The sequence below is a fragment of the Anguilla anguilla genome, chromosome 4 (assembly GCF_013347855.1).
Source record: "Anguilla anguilla isolate fAngAng1 chromosome 4, fAngAng1.pri, whole genome shotgun sequence".
Taxonomy (NCBI): Eukaryota; Metazoa; Chordata; class Actinopteri; order Anguilliformes; family Anguillidae; genus Anguilla; species Anguilla anguilla.
In genome coordinates this window covers 67,651,944-67,671,943 of record NC_049204.1, presented here as the reverse complement: position 1 = coordinate 67,671,943, position 20,000 = coordinate 67,651,944, and the positions used below count along the sequence as shown (strand labels likewise).

Below are 20,000 nucleotides of genomic sequence, written 5' to 3'. Positions count from 1 at the left end.
CCCTCAGCCCCGCCCCCTCTCTCTGAGACTGACATCTCTGCTCTACCCTCAGCCCCGCCCCCTCTCTCTGAGACTGACATCTCTGCTCTACCCTCAGCCCCGCCCCCTCTCTCTGAGACTGACATCTCTGCTCTACCCTCAGCCCCGCCCCCTCTCTCTGAGACTGACATCTCTGCTCTACCCTCAGCCCCGCCCCCTCTCTCTGAGACGGACATCTCTGTTCTACCCTCAGCCCCGCCCCCTCTCTCTGAGACTGACATCTCTGCTCTACCCTCAGCCCCGCCCCCTCTCTCTGAGACGGACATCTCTGTTCTACCCTCAGCCCCGCCCCCTCTCTCTGAGATGGACATCTCTGTTCTACCCTCAGCCCCGCCCCCTCTCTCTGAGACTGACATCTCTGCTCTACCCTCAGCCCCGCCCCCTCTCTCTGAGACGGACATCTCTGCTCTACCCTCAGCCCCGCCCCCCTCTCTCTGAGTCTGACATCTGTTCGACTCATAGATGTGTGGTCTCTGTGTTGGTGTGCAGATGTGCGGTCTCTGTGTTGGTGTGCAGATGTGTGGTCTCTGTGTTGGTGTGCAGATGTGTGGTCTCTGTGTTGGTGTGCAGATGTGTGGTCTCTGTGTTGGTGTGCAGATGTGTGGTCTCTGTGTTGGTGTGCAGATGTGTGGTCTGTGTTGGTGTGCAGATGTGTGGTCTCTGTGTTGGTGTGCAGATGTGTGGTTTTTTTGGCTCTTCTCGTGATGGACTCTGGTCAGCAGTAAGGCCAGGTTAGGGGGGTGACCGTGGGGGTCAGAGGTCGTGGGGACGCCTGGCTCCGCAGCCCAGGAGAGATTAGCTAACAGCTCATTCATCACTCTGCTGAGCGGAAGGGCAAAGGTCATAGACTGCCACCATTACCACTGTGCGTGCATGCGTGTGTGTGTGTGTGTGTGTGTGTGTGTGTGTGTGTGAGTGAGTGTGTGTGTGTGTGTGTGTGAGTGTGTGTGAGTGTGTGTGTGTGCGTGTGCATGAGTGTGTGTGTGTGTGAGTGTGTGCGTGTGTGCGAGCGTGAGCAGTGTGTTCTGCATGTAAACACAGAGCAGACTGCATTTCCCAGTTGGAAAGATTGATTGATGTTGGTCACTTGGACACACACTCCTGTGCCCTGTGATTGGCCACCTCAGTGGGCTGTGATTGGTCAGTGGTCAGTCTTAGCCCTGTGGGAAGGGGTGTGTGTTTCAGACAGATAAGGCGTCTCCTCTTCTCTGATAGGTTATCTCTTGATTTACTGTCCCTCTGCACTTTCTCCCTTTCAGTTCCATTCAAGAAAGCTTTACATCAGCATTAAACTACAACACAGCAATGCACACACACACACACATACATACACACACACACACACACAGACACACACATACACACACACACATATACACACACACACACACACATACACACACACATACACACACACATACACACACACACGCACACACACAGTCACACACACTCATGCACAGACACACTCACACATACACACACACACACTCTCACACACAGACACACACACACACATACACACACTCATGCACAGACACACTCACACATACACACACACACACACACACTCTCACACACAGACACACACACACACACACACAGACATACACACACTCATGCACACACACACTCACACACAGACACACACACATACACACACTCATGCACAGACACACTCACACATACATACACACACACTCACACACAGACACGCGCACACACACACTCACGCACAGACACACACAGACACACTCACACATACACACACAGACACCCACACACACGCACAGACACACTGACATACACTCGGTACGTTGTGCAGCTCTCTCTCTCTCTCTCTCTGATGGGTCTCTCTGACTGGTCTCTCTCTGATGGGTCTCTCTGACTGGTCTCTCTCGATCTGATGGTCTCTCTCTGACGGGTTTCTCTCTCTCTCTCTCTCTGACAGGTCTCTCTCTCTCTCCCTTTCTGATGGTCTCTCTCTGACAGGTCTCTCTCTCTCTCCCTTTCTGATGGTCTCTCTCTGACAGGTCTCTCTGTCTCTCTCTAGGGTTTGGGGTTTGATATTTGAGGCTCTTTTTTCTTGCCCTGGTCATGCTCTTTATGATCTCCAGCTGCACACGATGCATTAGAAAGGGTTATTTTATTATAAATACTGAGTTATGGTTTAAGCTATCTGAGTCTTCCTGTGGTGGCCTTTAACCATGTTTGCTCTTTTACTGCCTCTCTCCTCCGCCGGGTTTTAAAAGTGTGAAACTGAAAGGAACATAACTGCCCCCCCCCCCCCCCCCCATCACCCCCTCCCCCTCTACGTAGAGGCTGCTTGTTTGTCTACCAAAAGAGAGGAATGAAAAGAAAAAAGAAAAAATCAACACACAGTAACCACATGTCCCGCTCTTCTCCCTCCTTCGTCCAGAAACAGACAAACAGGCTGGAGTAAATACAGCCACCCCCTCTGTCCAATACAGCCACCCCCTCTGTCCAATCCAGCCACCCCCTCTGTCAAATACAGCCACCCCCTCTGTCAAATACACTCACCCCCTCTGTCCAATACAGCCACCCCCTCAGTCCAATACAGCCACCCCCTCTGTCAAATACACTCACCCCCTCTGTCAGGCTTCTCTTAAATATGCCTGATGCACAGTGATTTGAAACAGTACTGACAGGGTAATACTGACTGTGACATCTTTACAGAGACAGTACTGACAGGGTAATACTGACTGTGACATCATTACAGAGACAGTACTGACAGGGTAATACTGACTGTGACATCATTATAGAGGCAGTACTGACAGGGTAATACTGACTGTGACACCATTACAGAGACAGTACTGACAGGGTAATACTGACTGTCACATCATTATAGAGACAGTACTGACAGGGTAATACTGACTTTGACAACATCATTACAGAGACTACTGACAGGGTAATACTGACTGTGACATCATTACAGAGACAGTACTGACAGGTGGAGCTGTGGGGCTTGTTTGCGCTCGACTGTAGCTGATATTCGGATAAACACAAAGTGCTTTCCTGTGTTTCTGTCTCTACCCTCTGTCTGGACAGGAAGTGAGAGCCATTGCATCAGAGTCAGAGAGAGCATTATCTTAGAAATCTTCCTCCTCCCTGTTCTTCCCTCTTTTTCTCTCTCCCCCTCTTTTTTTCTACCCTTTCTCTGATCCAAACATGTATCTCCTCCTTCTTCTGGCCGCCTTCTGTCTCCTCTCCCTCTCTTTCCCTCTCCTCCTCTCTCTTCGCTTCCTCTCTCCCTCTCTCCCCATCTCCTCCTCTCTCTCCTCTCCCCATCTCCTCCTCTCTCTCCTCTCCCTCTCTCCCTCTCTCCTCCTCTCCTCCTCTCTCTTCGCTTCCTCACTTCCTCTCCTCCTGTCTGTCTCTCTCTTTGTTGGTGACAGTAAGTTGGCGCTGCTGCCAGCGTGGTTTAGACAGCGTGAGCCAGAGGAGCTGAAATATGATCCTGTACAGTTCCCCACTCCTTTAATCACACACAGCTCTCCCCAACGCTTTCTCTCCGTCTGTTTTCCCTTCCTCCTTTTCTCTGTAATGAGAGAGGGAGCAGAACGGAGGGAGTCTTGAGACGTGTGAAAAAGCTCTTATTGAGAGGGTGAGCTGTGTAAGACCAGTGGGTAGAACCTCACTGCGCTAAACCTGTAGTCTGACTGTGCTCGAGTCTCACTGCACTGGAGTCTGACTGTGCTCGAGTCTCAGTGCACTGGAGTCTGACTGTGCTCGAGTCTCACTGCACTGGAGTCTGACTGTGCTCGAGTCTCACTGCACTGGAGTCTGACTGTGCTCGAGTCTCACTGCACTGGAGTCTGACTGTGCTCGAGTCTCACTGCACTGGAGTCTCACTGCACTGGAGTCTGACTGTGCTCGAGTCTCACTGCACTGGAGTCTGACTGTGCTCGAGTCTCACTGCACTGGAGTCTGACTGTGCTCGAGTCTCACTGCACTGGAGTCTGACTGTGCTCGAGTCTCACTGCACTGGAGTCTGACTGTGCTCGAGTCTCACTGCACTGGAGTCTGACTGTGCTCGAGTCTCACTGCACTGGAGTCTCACTGCACTGGAGTCTGACTGTGCTTGAGTCTCACTGCACTGGAGCCTCTCTGCACTGGAGTCTGACTGTGCTCGAGTCTCACTGCACTGGAGTCTGACTGTGCTCGAGTCTCACTGCACTGGAGCCTCTCTGCACTGGAGTCTGACTGTGCTCGAGTCTCACTGCACTGGAGTCTCACTGCACTGGAGTCTGACTGTGCTCGAGTCTCACTGCACTGGAGCCTCTCTGCACTGGAGTCTGACTGCACTAAACCTGGAGTCTCATCTTGGAAGGCGGAGGAGCATGGATATAGAAAATGTGTGCAAAGACCAAGATTGCCAGTGCATCATAGATATGACAGTGCATGGTTATTGTAATATTTTCAAGGTAAAAATCCTGCAGTGAACGCCATGAACAGGCGGAGCTTAGGACCTCCGGCAGAGCTATGAGGATCCTCTTGCAGCAACACCTTTTTCAATCCTGTGTATTATTCAGATCACTTCATTCAGCACAGGCAGTCATGTCTCTGGCAAAGCAGCAGGTACATATAGCAAGGGATGCCAGAGAAATGGCTTGTTGCAAATCGAGTGTTCTAAGCCGAGTGGAGCACACACTCATAGAAGGACCTGCAGTCTCACTCACACCTCGGTGTGTCTCAGCCTGCCACAACCTGCGGGACAGCGAGCGATCTTCTAACAATAAAGGGTCATTATGCAATATGTATTTTGAAATATGTCATACTAAGAGATTTTAATTTAACTGAATTGAGAGGGAGAGAGAGAGAGGGAGAGAGAAGGAGAGAGAGGAAGAGAGAGAGGAATAGAGTTTTCCCGTAAATGGGTGACTGGTCCATCAGGAATCTGAGCTGTGCTGTAGGGTAGACAGATTTCCCGCACTAATAGTGTATGAGTCAGCATTTCACTGAGACAGAAACCATCAGAACCCAAAAGCAATACACACAATCACACACACTCTACAGACACAACACACACAATCACACACACTCTACAGACACAACACACACTACACACACAATCACACACTCTACACACACAGCACACACTTTACACACACACACACACACACACAACATACAGTCTACACACACAATTACACACACTCTACAGACACAACACACACTACACACACAATCACACACTCTACATGCACAATCACACAGTACATACACACGCTGTCTCTGTAGATTCCAGTGCAGATTGCCCAATGTGGCTGTCACATGATCTCTGTGCTGTTGTCCGTGGGGCTCAGTGTGTGTTTTGTTTTCATACGTTTTCGGATGTTAAGTTTAAGGGGGCTGTGTGGATGTGGCCAGGCTGTGTGACTGTATTGTGCTGTTTAAAGTGATGTAGCGGCACCGCTGTGTCTCGCTGTGGTCCCACAGTGCCACCTGCTGGCAGTCAGAGAGGTGACAGGGGAAAGCTGTGTGTGTGTGCGTGCGTGTGTGTGTGTTTGTTTATGCTGCACTCACAAACTTGTGGAAACCATACTCAGGCACAGATTGTACTTTGACTCACTCACACACACACGCACGCACACACACACGCATATGCACACACACGCACACACACGCACACACACACGCATATGCACACACACACACGCGCACACACACGCACACACACATGCACACACACACACGTGTGCTTGCTCTGACACATATACGTTTTTACTCTTTCACCCATATATGCTGGTCATGTAAAGTCAACACTCTTTCCTTCTTTTTTTATCTTTTTTCTTTTTTTTGTGCCCCGATCTCTCCTCTGTCCCTCCCCCACTCCTTTTCTCCATCTCTCTCCCTCCCTCTGTTTCATTTCTTTTTTCCAGTTTTATTTTCTCTTCATTTTCTTCCTCCTTGTATTCTCTCTTCTTGTCTTCCCTCTAGAAGGGCTTTACTTAGTTAATACTTTATTTTCATTTAGGTTTCTCTCTCTCTCGTTCTCTCTCTCCCTCTAAATCCCTCTCTTGTTCTCTCTCTCTCCTTTCTCCTCTCTCCCTCTCTCTGTCTGTGAACCTCTCCCTCTGTCTCTCTCCCCCTCTCCCTCTCTCTGTCTGTGAACCTCTCCCTCTCCCTCTGTCTCTCTCCCTCTTTATCCCTTCTCTCCCCCCCCCCCCCCCAGCTCTAAAGCCTCAGTCTGCTGTGTTCTGGTTCTGTTCTGTAAGGAGTTCAGCCTGTAATGGATACGTTTGGCGAGTGCGTTCTGAGCTGCGCATTCATGTGTGTGTGTGTGTGTGTGTGTATGTGTGTGTGCATGTGCGTGCGTGCGTGTGTGTGTGCATGTGTGTGTGTGTGTGTGTGTTCACGTGTGTGTGTGTTCACACGTGTGTGTGCGTGTGTTCACGTGTGTGTGTGTATGTTCACGTGTGTGTGTCTGTGTGAGTGTGTGTGTGTGTGTGCGTTTGTGTGTTCACGTGTGTGCGTGCGTGTGTGTGTGTGTGTGCATGTGTGTGTGTGTTCACGTGTGTGTGCGCATGTGTGAGTGTATGCATATTCACGTGTGTGTGTCTGTGTGTGTGTGAGTGTGTGCATGTTCACGTGTGTGTGTGTGTGTGTGTGCGTCCATAGAGACAGCAACAGGCAGCTGTCGTATCAGTGAGGCTGTTCCTGAGTCTGTGATGTAAAGGTTTGGCTGGGTGAGGTGGGGGGGGGGGGCGGTGTAGCAGTCATTCTGTGCTGTAGAGGTTTGGTTGGGGGGGGGGGGGGGTGTAGCAGTGAGTCTGTGCTGTAGAGGTTTGGCTGGGTGAGGTGGGGGGGGGGGCGATGTAGCAGTCATTCTGTGCTGTAGAGGTTTGGTTGGGTGAGGTGGGGGGGCGGTGTAGCAGTGAGTCTGTGCTGTAGAGGTTTGGTTAGGGGGGGTATAGCAGTGAGTCTGTGCTGTAGAGGTTTGGTTGGGGGCTGGTGGTGTAGCAGTGAGTCTGTGCTGTAGAGGTTTGGTTGGGAGGGTATAGCAGTGAGTCTGTGCTGTAGAGGTTTGGTTGGGGGGTGGTGGTGTAGCAGTGAGTCTGTGCTGTAGAGGTTTGGTTGGGGGGGTATAGCAGTGAGTCTGTGCTGTAGAGGTTTGGTTGGGGGGGTATAGCAGTGAGTCTGTGCTGTAGAGGTTTGGTTGGGGGGGTATAGCAGTGAGTCTGTGCTGTAGAGGTTTGGTTGGGGGCTGGTGGTGTAGCAGTGCGTCTGTGCTGTAGAGGTTTGATTGGGTGAGGTGGGGGGGAAGGGGTGCAGATTTAATGGGTTCCAGGCGGGTTGGCGGGTTGGGGGGTTGTGCGGAAACAGGCCGTTTATAACACACTCTGGGTTCTCTCGCTCAGGGACAGATTTACTGCTCCCCCTTATGTAAACAGACAGACCTGAGAGAGAAACAGCCTTTATCAGACTCTCTTATAGAGCCAGCACCCCGATAATCAGAGCCCTTATAAATGATGCTTCAGCAGCCTACTCTACCTCACTATACTCTATCCCACTGTACTCTACTGTACCCCACTATACTCTGCCCCACTGTACCCTACTGTACTCCATTATACTATACTCTACTGTACTCTACTGTACCCCACTATACTCTAATGTACCTCCTGTACTCTACTGTTCTCCACTATACTCTGCCCCACTGTACTCTACTGTACCCCACTATACTCTACCCCACTGTACTCTACTGTACCCCACTATACTCTACCCCACTGTACTCTACTGTACCCCACTATACTCTACCCCACTGTACTCTACTGTACCCCACTATACTCTACCCCACTGTACTCTACTGTACCCCACTATACTCTACCCCACTGTACTCTACTGTACCCCACTATACTCTACCCCACGGTACTCTACTGTACCCCACTATACTCTGCCCCACTGTACCCTACTGTACTCCACTATACTATACTCTACTGTACTCTACTGTACCCCACTATACTCTACCCCACTGTACTCTACTGTACCCCACTATACTCTGCCCCACTGTACCCTACTGTACTCTGCTGTACCCCACTATACTCTACCCCACTGTACTCTACTGTACCCCACTATACTCTACCCCACGGTACTCTACTGTACCCCACTATACTCTGCCCCACTGTACCCTACTGTACTCCACTATACTATACTCTACTGTACTCTACTGTACCCCACTATACTCTAATGTACCTCCTGTACTCTACTGTTCTCCACTATACTCTGCCCCACTGTACTCTCCTGTACCTCACTATACTCTACCCCACTGTAGTCTACTGTACCCCACTATACTCTACCCAACTGTACTCTACTGTACCCCACTATACTCTACCCCACTGTACCCTACTGTACTCCACTATACTATACTCTACTGTACCCCACTATACTCGAATGTATCTCCTGTACTCTACTGTACCCCACTGTACTCTACCCCACTGTAGTCTACTGTACCCCACTGTACTCTACTGTACCCCACTATACTCTACCCCACTGTACTCTACTGTACCCCACTATACTCTAATGTACCTCCTGTACTCTACTGTACCCCACTGTACTCTACCCCACTGTAGTCTACTGTACCCCACTGTACTCTACTGTACCCCACTATACTCTACCCCACTGTACTCTACTGTACCCCACTATACTCTACCTCACTGTACTCTACTGTATCCCACTATACTCTACCCAACTGTACTCTACTGTACCCCACTATACTCTACCCCACTGTACCCTACTGTACTCCACTATACTATACTCTACTGTACCCCACTATACTCGAATGTATCTCCTGTACTCTACTGTACCCCACTGTACTCTACCCCACTGTAGTCTACTGTACCCCACTGTACTCTACTGTACCCCACTATACTCTACCCCACTGTACTCTACTGTACTCTACTGTTGACCACTATACTCTACCCAACTGTACTCTACTGTACCCCACTATACTCTACCCCACTGTACCCTACTGTACTCCACTATACTATACTCTACTGTACCCCACTATACTCGAATGTATCTCCTGTACTCTACTGTACCCCACTATACTCTACCCCACTGTACTCTACTGTACCCCACTATACTCTGCCCCACTGTACTCTACTGTACTCCACTATACTATACTCTACCCCACTGTACTCTACTGTACTCCACTATACTGTACCCCACTGTACTCTACTGTACCCCACTATACTGTACCCCACTATACTCTACTGTACCCCACTATACTGTGCCCCACTGTACTCTACTGTACTCCACTATACTATACTCTACCCCACTGTACTCTACTGTACTCCACTATACTCTACCCCACTATACTCTACTGTACCCCACTATACTCTACCCCACTATACTCTGCTGTACCCCACTATACTCTGCCCCACTGTACTCTACTGTACTCCACTATACTATACTCTACCCCACTGTACTCTACTGTGCCCCACTATACTCTGCCCCACTGTACTCTACTGTACTCCACTATACTATACTCTACCCCACTGTACTCTACTGTACTCCAATATACTATACTCTACTGTAGTCTACTGTACCCCACTATACTCTAATGTACCCCCTGTACTCTACTGTACTCCACTATACTGTACCCAACTGTGCTCTACTGTTCTCCACTATACTCTGCCCCACTGTACCCTGCTCTACCTCACTATACTATACCCCACTGTGCTCTACTGTTCTCCACTATATTCTGCCCCACTGTACCCTGCTCTACCTCACTATACTCTACTGTACTCCACTATACTCTACCCCACTGTACTCTACTGTACTCTACTGTTGACCACTATACTCTACTGTACCCCACTATACTCTGCCCCACTGTACCCCACTGTACTCCACTGTACCCCACTATACTCTGTCCCACTGTACTCCACTGTACCCCACTATGCTCTGCCCCACTGTACTCCACTATGCTCTGCCCCACTGTACTCCACTGTACCCCTCTATACTCTAATGTACCCCCTGTACTCTACTGTACCCCACTGTACTCTACTTTACCCCTCTGTTTTGTACTGTACCCCACTGTACCCCTCTGTTTTGTACAGTACCCCTCTGTTTGGTACTGTACCCCACTGTACCCCTCTGGGAGATCAGCAGGTGGAACACTTCATTAGAGGCTCCAGTCTCTGGTAACCCTGTCACTGCAGCAGAGCTCTTTCCTGGCCCTGCGTGTTTGCTCAGTTCTGTTTCCATGTGCTTTTATTCTTTTTAAATTCCTGACTCATTTATGAAAATAAATCATAATTTCTCCCGTAAGATTGTTTGCCCCTGGCAAATAAATAAAAGTTAATTTTCATAGACCCTGCGGAGTCCTCCTGGTCTGCTGGAAATTTCAGGAGAGGAAGTTTGATCTTTCCGGGAGACTCTGGTCAATGGGACCTGTGGTTCAGTAGTACTGTAGTAACAGTGTGCTGTGGTTCAGTAGTACTGTAGTAACAGTGTGCTGGTGTACAGTAGTACTGTAGTAACAGTGTGCTGGTGTACAGTAGTACTGTAGTAACAGTGTGCTGTGGTTCAGTAGTACTGTAGTAACAGTGTGCTGGTGTACAGTAGTACTGTAGTAACAGTGAGCTGTGGGGTACAGCATGTGATCAGTGTGTGATCAGTGTGTGATCAGCGTGTGCTCAGCGTGTGATCAGTGTGACCAGTGTGTGATCAGTGTATGATCAGCATGTGATCAGTGTGTGCTCATAGTCGGTGTTCTGGGCCAGTGTGTCACAGTAATGGCAGGGTGGTAGCTCTCCTGAAATAATTGTGGAATTCCAGTCTGTGTCTGTCTAATAGCTCCCCTCCTGTGGCTAATGCTGCTTGTTTTCTTGTTTGTGTGTGCGTGTTTGTGTGTGTGTGTGTGTATGTGCGTGTGTGTGCGTGTGAGTGCGTATGTGTGTTGAAGTCAGTAACAGAAGATTGAAACTGCTCTCTTGAGACTGACTGTGCGTCACTGAGAAAGATTAACACAGCTGCTCTGACAGCAGATAAGTAAACACGCACACACGCACACACACGCATACACGTGCACACTCACATGCACTGCTGTACGGTTATGAGCAGCCTGGTCAGGCTCATAGTGCTGTAAGGTTATGAGCAGCCTGGTCAGGCTCATAGTGCTGTAAGGTTATGAGCAGCCTGGTCAGGCTCATAGTGCTGTAAGGTTATGAGCAGCCTGGTCAGGCTCATAGTGCTGTAAGTCAGGGTCAGTTTGGTCAGGGGTGCTGGTTTGTACAGGAGGGGCAGTTTGGTCAGGGGTGCTGGTTTGTACAGGAGGGGCAGTTTGGTCAGGGGTGATAGTTTGAACGGGGGGGGGGGCAGTTGGGACAGGGGTGCTGGTTTGAGTTAACAGCTCCACTTTGGGCTGCATCTGGTTTTGGTTTCCTGTCGGAGCTGAACCCCGCCTGGAGATCCAGAGGACCACGCCCCCTTCCAGCCCGCCACTGGCCCGTCTTACCGCCAAAACCTGTGTCCTTTCAACTGTGTTCTGTGTGCGTGTGTATGTGTGTGTGTGTGTCAGACTGTGTCATAATTATTAAAGTGATTTCCACCAGTAGACAGGGTCTTAGTCAGAGTTGTGATTATGTTGTGATTATGTTGTGATTACATTGTGATTACGTTGTGATTGTGTTGTGATTGCGTTGTGATTGCATTGTGATTGTGTTGTGATTTCATTGTGATTGCATTGTGATTGTGTTGGTGGTATCCTCCTTGTGTTGGGTGCTGGTTAGAGCACTGACCCCTCCCTGACCCCTAGAGTGACCATGCAGTGACCCTCTCTGACCCTCACAGTGACCCCTCCCTGACCTTCGCAGTGACCCTGCAGTGACCCCTCCCTGACCCTCACAGTGACCCTGCAGTGACCCCTCCCTGACCCTCACAGTGACCCCTCCCTGACCCTCACAGTGACCCTGCAGTGACCCCTCCCTGACCCTCACAGTGACCCCTCCCTGACCTTCGCAGTGACCCTGCAGTGACCCCTCCCTGACCCTCACATTGACCCCTCCCTGACCCTCACAGTGACCCTGCAGTGACCCCTCCCTGACTCTCACAGTGACCCTGGAGTGACCCCTCCCTGACCCTCACAGTGACCCTGGAGTGACCCCTCCCTGACCCTCACAGTGACCCTGCAGTGACCCCTCCCTGACCCTCACAGTGACCCTGCAGTGACCCCTCCCTGACCCTCACAGTGACCCTGGAGTGACCCCTCCCTGACCCTCACAGTGACCCTGCAGTGACCCCTCCCTGACCCTCACAGTGACCTTGCAGTGACCCAACCCTGACCCTGCAGAGTGTGTAGGGGGAGTGTCTGTAGAGATGGGCATGGTTACCTGCCTTGGCTCCATGGCAACCAGTTGAGAGGTTAATAGAGCTCCTACACCTTGCGTTATGAGCACGGCTTACAGAGAGAGTGAGAGAGGGAGGGAGGACAAGAGAGGAGGAGATAATTAGGGGTGAGGAGATAGAGGGAGTGAAGGGTGAGAAGGAAGGATGTGGAAATGGAGAGAGAGAGAGAGAGAGGGAGAGAGAGAGAGAGCAGCAAGCATGGCCTGAATGATTTTGATGCCTCTGCCTGGGAGGATGAGCTGTCTGTCACTCTCTGCTCTGTAATCCATTGTAACACCGGTTGTGGTGGTTATGTAGAATAAAACACTAGTTATACACATTAACACCATGTAGTTATACACAGTAAGACTATGCTTTTAATTATGTTAAGTATTTAACAACACAATGAACCTCTCACACATTAATAACAGTATTCATTTCTCTGATGAGTGAAACAGTAAATAGGCTTCCCACTGAAATCTGATGCATATTTTCCCTGACAGTTCAGTGACTGGTTCAGGATGGATGTGCTTTTTCAGGGATTGTTTGGAGTAGTCGTCATTGACCCACTGTTGAGGAGGCGTTTTCATGCATAATGTTCTGTGTCTGCAGTGACTGTTGGATGAATGCTGGCTGTGGAATTAACTGCATGTATGAGTCATGCATGAGTGACGTGGGCCAATGAATTGGCCCGATTTCACCATCTCACACTGATATGGCATTGTCGTGTAATGCTGTGTGTATTGTGTTGTTGTGTAACTCTGTATTTTGTTGTTGTGTTACGCTTTATTGTGTTGTTGTGTGACGCTGTTTTGTGCTGTTGTGTAACGCTGTATTGTGTTTTTGTGTGATGCTGTATTGCGTTGTCTAGTAACACTGTGTGTATTGTGTTGTTGTGTAACGCTGTGTGTGTTGTGTTGTTGTGTAACGCTGTGTGTGTTGTTATGTAATGCTGTGTGTGTTGTGTTGTTGCGTAACTTTATTGTGTTGTTGTGTGATGCTGTATTGTGTTGTTGTGTAATGCTGTGTGTGTTGTGTTGTTGTGTAACTCTGTATTGTGTCGTGTTGTTGTGTAAAGCTGCATTGTGTTGTTGTGTAATGCTGTATTGTGTTGTTGTGTAATGCTGTGTGTAATGTGTTTTTGTGTAACGCTGTGTGTGTTGTTGTTGTGTAATGCTGTGTGTAATGTGTTTTTGTGTAACGCTGTGCGTGTAATGTGTTTTTGTGTAACGCTGTGTGTGTTGTGTTGTTGTGTAACGCTGTGTGTAATGTGTTGTTGTGTAACGCTGTGTGTAATGTGTTGTTGTGTAACGCTGTGTGTAATGTGTTTTTGTGTAACGCTGTGTGTGTAATGTGTTGTTGTGTAACGCTGTGTGTAATGTGTTGTTGTGTAACGCTGTGTGTAATGTGTTTTTGTGTAACGCTGTGTGTGTAATGTGTTGTTGTGTAACGCTGTGTGTAATGTGTTTTTGTGTAACGCTGTGTGTGTTGTGTTGTTGTGTAACGCTGTGTGTGTTGTGTTGTTGTGTAACGCTGTGTGTAATGTGTTGTTGTGTAACGCTGTGTGTGTAATGTGTTTTTGTGTAACGCTGTGTGTAATGTGTTTTTGTGTAATGCTGTGTGTGTTGTGTTGTTGTTGTAGACTCTTGGAGACTCTGACCTCCCGGCGGTTCTAAAGCAGATCCAGTCTCTGGTGAAGGGCGGGGCAGAGGGTGGGGCCAGGTGGGGTCTGGACGAGCTGCTGGTGCTGCTGGTGTACGTGTACTCTGTGGCTCGAGAGGCGGGGCCTGAGGAGGAGGGGGCGCGGCCTGAGGAGGAGGGGGCGGAGCTGGAGGTGATGGGAGCCCTCACCCTGCTGTTGACACAGCAAACACAGCTCAGCCCCCTGGTGCAGCGCCTGACCGGTGAGTACTGCCACCCAAACACAGCCCAAACACAGCCTGACTGAAACCCAAACACAGCCCAAACACAGCCCGACCACAACCCAAACACAGCCCAAACAGCCCGACCACAACCCAAACACAGCCCAAACACAGCCTGACTGAAACCCAAACACAGCCCAAACACAGCCCGACTGAAACCCAAACACAGCCCAAACAGCCCGACCACAACCCAAACACAGCCCAAACACAGCCCGACTGTAACCCAAACGCAGCCCAAACACAGCCTGACTGTAACCCAAACACAGCCCAAACACAGCCCGACTGCAACCCAAACACAGCCCGACCACGGGCTGCTCCCAGACACAAATGTAATGCAAACAAAACACAACCACAATCACATAATATGTTTCTAGGCTTATAGTGAAGCTGCCACTCTAGGGTCCAGTTCTTGTGCCTTGTTTTTGCCCTTGTTTTGTTGACGTTGTGTCTGATTGTAAGGGCGAGCTCAGGCGTGTTTGTGCTCTGAGAGCCTGCCTGTGGACCCGTGTTTCTGGGTCTGCCGAGAGGAAGGGTGTGGCTCGCTCTCTCTGTCGCGCGCGGTCCAAAGACAACCCAAAACACCAGCACTGCTGAGCTGTGGAAACCAACGCTCGCTGCCATGGGTACGCCCTGTTCCAGCTGGCTACAGCACGGGACCCTGAACTCTGCCCTTCGCTGCTATTGGTTACAGCACTGACACCGCTCTTTTATTATTGGCCACAGCACTGACACCGCCATTTTTCTATTGGCTGTATCAAGGCAACACTGAAACCACTCCCTGCTGGCCTATCAGTGAGACCAGTGGGCTGATGGCAGCTATGTGCTGTGGGACTGGGCCACTGCTTGAACTCTGCCATCATTACCCATCAGCCCCTACTCAGGGCCCAATTACCCATCAGCCCCTGCTCTGGGCCTCTCTGCCCAAGACGGGCTGCCTATGATGTCTTCTGGCTGCTGTTGGCAGATTTCCCAGCTTCACTGTAAAAACTGCTGTGGTCCCAAATGTGTGTTTAGCTCTGTGTGCTGTTGAGACTGCAGCTCTGCGTTAGCATATTAGCGTTAGCACATTAGCGGTTGTGCCGGGCCACGCTGTGCTCTGTGTACTGTTGACGGACTGCAGCTCTGCGTTAGCATATTAGCGTTAGCACATTAGCGGTTGCGCCGAGCCATGCTGTGCTCTGTGTACTGTTGACGGACTGCAGCTCTGCATTAGCATATTAGCGTTAGGGCCGGGCCACGCTGTGCTCTGTGTGCTGTTGACAGACTGCACCTCTGCGTTAACATATTAGCGTTAGCACGTTAGCCTTAGCGCCGGGCCATGCTGTGCTCTGTGTGCTGCTGACGGACCTGGTTTGGGGCAGACCGAGGCTGGAGCAGGCCCTGTTGTCCTGGTTTGGGGCAGGGCGGGGTCCATTTTCACGGGGACAGAAAAGCAGATCCATGGTTTTGGGTTTGATTGAGCCGGCTTGCTTCAGTGCTGCATCTGGTTTCCATTTGAATCTGTAATTGGAGCAAATGTCACTATCAATGTTTTCTTAGGGTGCTGACACAGCCCCCCCCACCCCCCACCCCCTGCATCATATTACTGAGCAGCCAGTTCCCCCCACCCCCCACAAAACTGCAACAATAAAACCGCACTGTTTCTCCCCTGCGACCAACTGCCATCAATCACTGGCTGAAAAACACACACATGCACACTCACACACACACACACGCACATGTATACTCACACACACGCTCGCTCTCGCACATACATACACACACACACACACACATACACACTGTGGAATGTGCAGGTCTAATTGAGAGAGGCAGTCTGCAGTCATGTGATCCAAGCTGACTCAGAGGCCTCGTTCACCTGAAACATTCATTCATTCATTCATTCATTCATTCATTCATTTGTTCTTTCATTCGTTTGTTTTTGTTTGTTCGTTCGTTCCTTCGTTCGATTGTTCGTTCCTTCGTTTGTTTGTTCGTTTGTTCCTTCGTTAGGTTGTTAGTTTGTTTTTTCATTCGTTTGTTCATTTGTGTGTTCAGTCTCCTGCAGTCAAGAAGGTTCACTTTGGTCAGCAGTTACTGTGCAGTGTGTGATACTGTGCAGTGTGGTAGACCAAACCTTCGTAAACCTTAGAGTGTTCAGGAAAATAAACATACTGCGCAGTGTTCAATAATATAAATATGATTTACAATGTTCAGTAATGTAAACATGCTGTACAGTGTTCAGTAATGTAAACATGCTGTACAGTGTTCAGTAATGTAAACATGCTGTACAGTGTTCAGTAATATAAACAGGCTGTACAGTGTTCAGTAATGTAAACATTCTGTAGAGTGTTCAGTAATATAAACAGGCTGTACAGTGTTCAGTATTATAAACAGGCTGTACAGTGTTCAGTAATATAAACATTCTGTAGAGCGTTCAGTAATATAAACAGGCTGTAGAGTGTTCAGTAATATAAACAGGCTGTAGAGTGTTCAGTAATTTAAACAGGTTGTAGAATGTTCAGTAATATAAACAGGCTGTACAGTGTTCAGTAATATAAGCAGGCTGTACAGTGTTCAGTAATATAAGCAGGCTGTACAGTGTTCAGTAATATAAACAGGCTGTACAGTGTTCAGTAATATAAACAGGCTGTACAGTGTTCAGTAATATAAACATGCTGTATAGTGTTCAGTAATTTAAACAGGCTGTAGAATGTTCAGTAATATAAACAGGCTGTACAGTGTTCAGTAATATAAACAGGCTGTAGAGTGTTCAGTAATATAAACAGGCTGTACAGTGTTCAGTAATATAAACATGCTGTACAGTGTTCAGTAATATAAACAGGCTGTACAGTGTTCAGTAATATAAACAGGCTGTACAGTGTTCAGTAATATAAACAGGCTGTAGAGTGTTCAGTAATATAAACAGGCTGTACAGTGTTCAGTAATATAAGCAGGCTGTACAGTGTTCAGTAGTATAAACAGGCTGTACAGTGTTCAGTAATATAAGCAGGCTGTACAGTGTTCAGTAGTATAAACATGCTGTACAGTGTTCAGTAATGTTTATGGGCTCCGCCCTGTGCTGGAGTGTAATAAGGCTGAGTGGAACTGTGCTGGACTTCCTCCTCTCCTCCAGCCCATTCATCCCGCGGACCTCCCCAACGTTATGTTTGCGTTGGCCAACGTTGTATTTGCGTTGGCTCCACGCAGCACATTTTTGCTGATGAACTGTTCTTGAGAACACAGTTTGAGACGAAGGACGTCTAATACAACACGCCGTTATTTCACTGTTTTTATGTGCCTGAGTGTGGAGAGAGAGAGCGAGAGAGAGAGGGAGAGAGAGACAGTTCTGCCGCAAACTCAGCTTTCATTTCCCCATGCAGACCTGGAGGGACAGGTCAGCTCAATGTGTGCAGAGCATGCATTAGGGGTGAGTAGGGAGTGCATTAAGGGCTGTATAGGGAGTGCATTATGGGTGTGTAGGGAGTGCATTAGGGGTGAGTAGGGAGTGCATTAGGGGCTGTATAGGGAGTGCATTAGGGGTGTGTAGGGAGTGCATTAGGGGTGAGTAGGGAGTGCATTAGGGGTTGTATAGGGAGTGCATTAGGGGCTGTATAGGGAGTGCATTAGGGGTGAGTAGGGAGTGCATTAGGGTGTGTAGGGAGTGCATTATGGGCTGTATAGGGAGTGCATTAGGGGTTAGTAGGGAGTGCATTAGGGTGTGTAGGGAGTGCATTATGGGCTGTATAGGGAGTGCATTAGGGGTTAGTAGGGAGTGCATTATGGGCTGTATAGGGAGTGCATTAGGGGTGAGTAGGGAGTGCATTAGGGTGTGTAGGGAATGCATTAGGGTGTGTAGGGAGTGCATTAGGGGCTGTATAGGGAGTGCATTAGGGGTGTGTAGGGAGTGCATTAGGGGTGTGTAGGGAGTGCATTAGGGGTGAGTAGGGAATGCATTAGGGGTGAATAGGGAGTTCATTAGGGGCTGTATAGGGAGTGCATGAGGGGTTAGTAGGGAGTGCATTAGGGGTGAGTAGGGAGTGCATTAGGGGTTAGTAGGGAGTGCATTAGGGGTTAGTAGGGAGTGCATTAGGGGTGAGTAGGGAGTGCATTAGGGTGTGTAGGGAGTGCATTAGGGTGTGTAGGGAATGCATTAGTGGTGAGTAGGGAATGCATTAGGGGTGAGTAGGGAGTGCATTAGGGTGTGTAGGGAGTGCATTATGGGCTGTATAGGGAGTGCATTAGGGGTTAGTAGGGAGTGCATTAGGGTGTGTAGGGAGTGCATTATGGGCTGTATAGGGAGTGCATTAGGGGTTAATAGGGAGTGCATTATGGGCTGTATAGGGAGTGCATTAGGGGCTGTATAGGGAGTGCATTAGGGGTGAGTAGGGAGTGCATTAGGGTGTGTAGGGAGTGCATTATGGGCTGTATAGGGAGTGCATTAGGGGTTAGTAGGGAGTGCATTAGGGTGTGTAGGGAGTGCATTATGGGCTGTATAGGGAGTGCATTAGGGGTTAGTAGGGAGTGCATTAGGGGCTGTATAGGGAGTGCATGAGGGGTTAGTAGGGAGTGCATTATGGGCTGTATAGGGAGTGCATTAGGGGTTAATAGGGAGTGCATTATGGGTTGTATAGGGAGTGCATTAGGGGCTGTATAGGGAGTGCATTAGGGGTGAGTAGGGAGTGCATTAGGGTGTGTAGGGAGTGCATTATGGGCTGTATAGGGAGTGCATTAGGGGTTAGTAGGGAGTGCATTAGGGTGTGTAGGGAGTGCATTATGGGCTGTATAGGGAGTGCATTAGGGGTTAGTAGGGAGTGCATTATGGGCTGTATAGGGAGTGCATTAGGGGTGAGTAGGGAGTGCATTAGGGTGTGTAGGGAATGCATTAGGGTGTGTAGGGAGTGCATTAGGGGCTGTATAGGGAGTGCATTAGGGGTGTGTAGGGAGTGCATTAGGGGTGTGTAGGGAGTGCATTAGGGGTGAGTAGGGAATGCATTAGGGGTGAATAGGGAGTTCATTAGGGGCTGTATACGGAGTGCATGAGGGGTTAGTAGGGAGTGCATTAGGGGTGAGTAGGGAGTGCATTAGGGGTTAGTAGGGAGTGCATTAGGGTTTAGTAGGGAGTGCATTAGGGGTGAGTAGGGAGTGCATTAGGGTGTGTAGGGAGTGCATTAGGGTGTGTAGGGAATGCATTAGTGGTGAGTAAAGAATGCATTAGGGGTGAGTAGGGAGTGCATTAGGGTGTGTAGGGAGTGCATTATGGGCTGTATAGGGAGTGCATTAGGGGTTAGTAGGGAGTGCATTAGGGTGTGTAGGGAGTGCATTATGGGCTGTATAGGGAGTGCATTAGGGGTTAATAGGGAGTGCATTATGGGCTGTATAGGGAGTGCATTAGGGGTGAGTAGGGAGTGCATTAGGGTGTGTAGGGAATGCATTAGGGTGTGTAGGGAGTGCATTAGGGGCTGTATAGGGAGTGCATTAGGGGTGTGTAGGGAGTGCATTAGGGGTGTGTAGGGAGTGCATTAGAGGTGAGTAGGGAATGCATTAGGGGTGAGTAGGGAGTGCATTAGGGGCTGTATAGGGAGTGCATGAGGGGTTAGTAGGGAGTGCATTAGGGGTGAGTAGGGAGTGCATTAGGGGTTAGTAGGGAGTGCATTAGGGGTTAGTAGGGAGTGCATTAGGGGTGAGTAGGGAGTGCATTAGGGTGTGTAG

At 49.4% G+C, this 20,000-nt stretch overlaps 1 protein-coding gene across 2 annotated transcripts in view; it reads left to right on the top strand.

Annotated features, from left to right (window-relative positions):
- Positions 1-20,000, top strand: part of scfd2 (sec1 family domain containing 2) — a 47,327-nt gene that overhangs the window by 9,066 nt on the left and 18,261 nt on the right. For both annotated transcript variants that reach the window (XM_035416420.1, XM_035416421.1), the window contains exon 5: positions 14,030-14,291. In XM_035416420.1, the coding sequence (XP_035272311.1) occupies positions 14,030-14,291 (262 nt within the window). The remainder of the gene's footprint in view (positions 1-14,029; positions 14,292-20,000) is intronic.